A 1,980-nucleotide genomic window follows, 5' to 3' on the forward strand; every position below is an offset into this window, starting at 1 on the left:
TCAGTATTTTCCCAACAACACCTGAGGCAATTTATCTCCATCCATGATCGCTGTGTCATCAGTGAGGTATCAGTGGGACCTCAAACCTCAGTGCCGTTAGTTGTGATGTTATAGAAGTTGATTCTCCTCAGTTTAAGTTTCCTACATGTCTAACATATCAGTGTTTATTTCAGAGTGTGGAGGAGCACTGACTGCAGACAGAGGTTCCTTCTCCTCGCCGTTCTTCCCCTCCAACTATCCTCCAAAAACCACGTGTGTGTGGACCATCGAGGCGAGGAACCATTTTAATTGGTTTATTAAAAATGAAAGTCTTGTTATTGTTCCCTACAGGCTCCCATTAACTCCATTGTCTCTTTTCAGGCTCCAAAGGAGAAGTTTTTGAAGGTTCAGTTCAACAAGTTCTTCCTGGGGAAATACAGCAGCCAGTGCCAGAATGATTATGTGGAGGTCAACGGTCAGAGGTCGGCATTTTCTCTCTCTTCATATTTCCTCTCTTTCAACACTGGCTCCTAATGAAGTTGTCCAACCTTGAAATTACTTTTTAAAAAACCACTTCTTTGAGGATTGCAATTATGTGATTCTATTCCCGTTTGATTTCATTTGTTCAGTTTTACTCTCCGTGTTCAGTTTAGTTTTTTTATTTAATTTCATTCTCTGTGGGTTTGGAATTCTGTTTGTATTGGTAAGTACTTAATGACGTCTGTATACTGTACGGTACTATGTAAAACAAATGTTTAATGAATATTATTGTTGTTTTTATTACCTTATAAGTAGGGATGTCCCGATCACCTTTTTTTGCTCCCGATCCGATTCCGATCATTTGATTTTGACAATTTGCCGATACCGATTTTTCCCGATCCGATCTTTATGCAATGCATTAAGAGAAAAAAGAGAAAAAAGGTTTTTTTTTTTTATTTAAATTGGATATTCTATCCAACATGGATATAGCTTCTTTCTTTCACAGCAGCATTGGATCAGTTCAGTTGTGCAGCATTGGATCAAAACAAAATAAAGCTTATCAGTACTCGTTAGCTTACTGCTACAATTAGACACTGCGCCCACTCTGTTGCCAGATTTGAGAGAAATAAGCAACCAGGTCTATGAAAACAAGCCCCAAAGAAGCAACACATACATGATGTTCTGTAATTTGAAACCAAAACTAAGGCCTCAGGATGACTTTAAGACTTGAAAATGGTCATTTTTGTTTTGTAACATTGAATACAAAATTTTAAAAAAGTATTTAAAAAAAAAAAAAATCCCGATCCCCGATTTTTTTCTCCCGATTCCGATCTTTTAAAAATCACGTGATCGGCTCCGATCCCCGATCACGTGATCGGATCGGGACATCTCTACTTATAAGTCAATATACTGTGCGCCTGTTTAAAGAAGCGAGTGTTTTGAATCTAAATTGTGTTTTGTCTGTTTGGTGTAGATTGTGTGGCAGTAAACCGAAGAGCACCGTGGTCACCAGCCGGAAAAATAAGATGACGATCACATTTAAATCGGACTCGTCTTACGTAGACCAGGGTTTCATCGCAGAGTACGAAGCATTCATCCCGAATAACCGTAAGACTGATTTCATTTTCATTTTGAAATGCCCCTTTGTCACGCTAACCTTCAGTTTTTAGATTGATCATCTTCTTTTTGGTTGTCGTTGATCAGCGTGTCCGGGGAGGTTTCAGTGCACCAACAACCTCTGCATCAACAGCACGCTGCAGTGCGACGGCTGGAACGACTGCGGAGACGGCAGCGACGAGGACGGCTGCAGTGAGTCCAAAGCACACTGCCTGACGAGTGGCTTTATTTTCACACAAGATATACAAAAAATGTATCTGGATGGATCGTTTTCAGACAGAACATTAATCTCAGATAACTTAAAAACAGGCCGTACAAAATCCCACATCCTGCTGCTGTAAATACTGATTACAGCATCAAATGTGCATTAATAGGCTGCTGGAAATAGTCCTAAAGATATGCACT

The 1,980-nt window shown here is 39.8% G+C and overlaps 1 protein-coding gene across 1 annotated transcript; it reads left to right on the top strand.

The window, feature by feature from the left end:
* Positions 1 to 173: 173 nt before the first annotated feature.
* On the top strand, positions 174 to 1,767 carry LOC104949465 (suppressor of tumorigenicity 14 protein homolog; the record flags this gene model as incomplete). Its single annotated transcript, XM_010775822.1, has 4 exons — positions 174 to 271; positions 361 to 461; positions 1,433 to 1,566; positions 1,663 to 1,767. Coding segments are annotated over 4 exons (438 nt in total), but the record flags the coding sequence as incomplete, so codon positions are not given.
* Positions 1,768 to 1,980: the final 213 nt, after the last annotated feature.

Source organism: Notothenia coriiceps, unplaced genomic scaffold, assembly GCF_000735185.1.
Source record: "Notothenia coriiceps isolate Sejong01 unplaced genomic scaffold, NC01 NC01_scaffold00016248, whole genome shotgun sequence".
Classification (NCBI taxonomy): Eukaryota; Metazoa; Chordata; class Actinopteri; order Perciformes; family Nototheniidae; genus Notothenia; species Notothenia coriiceps.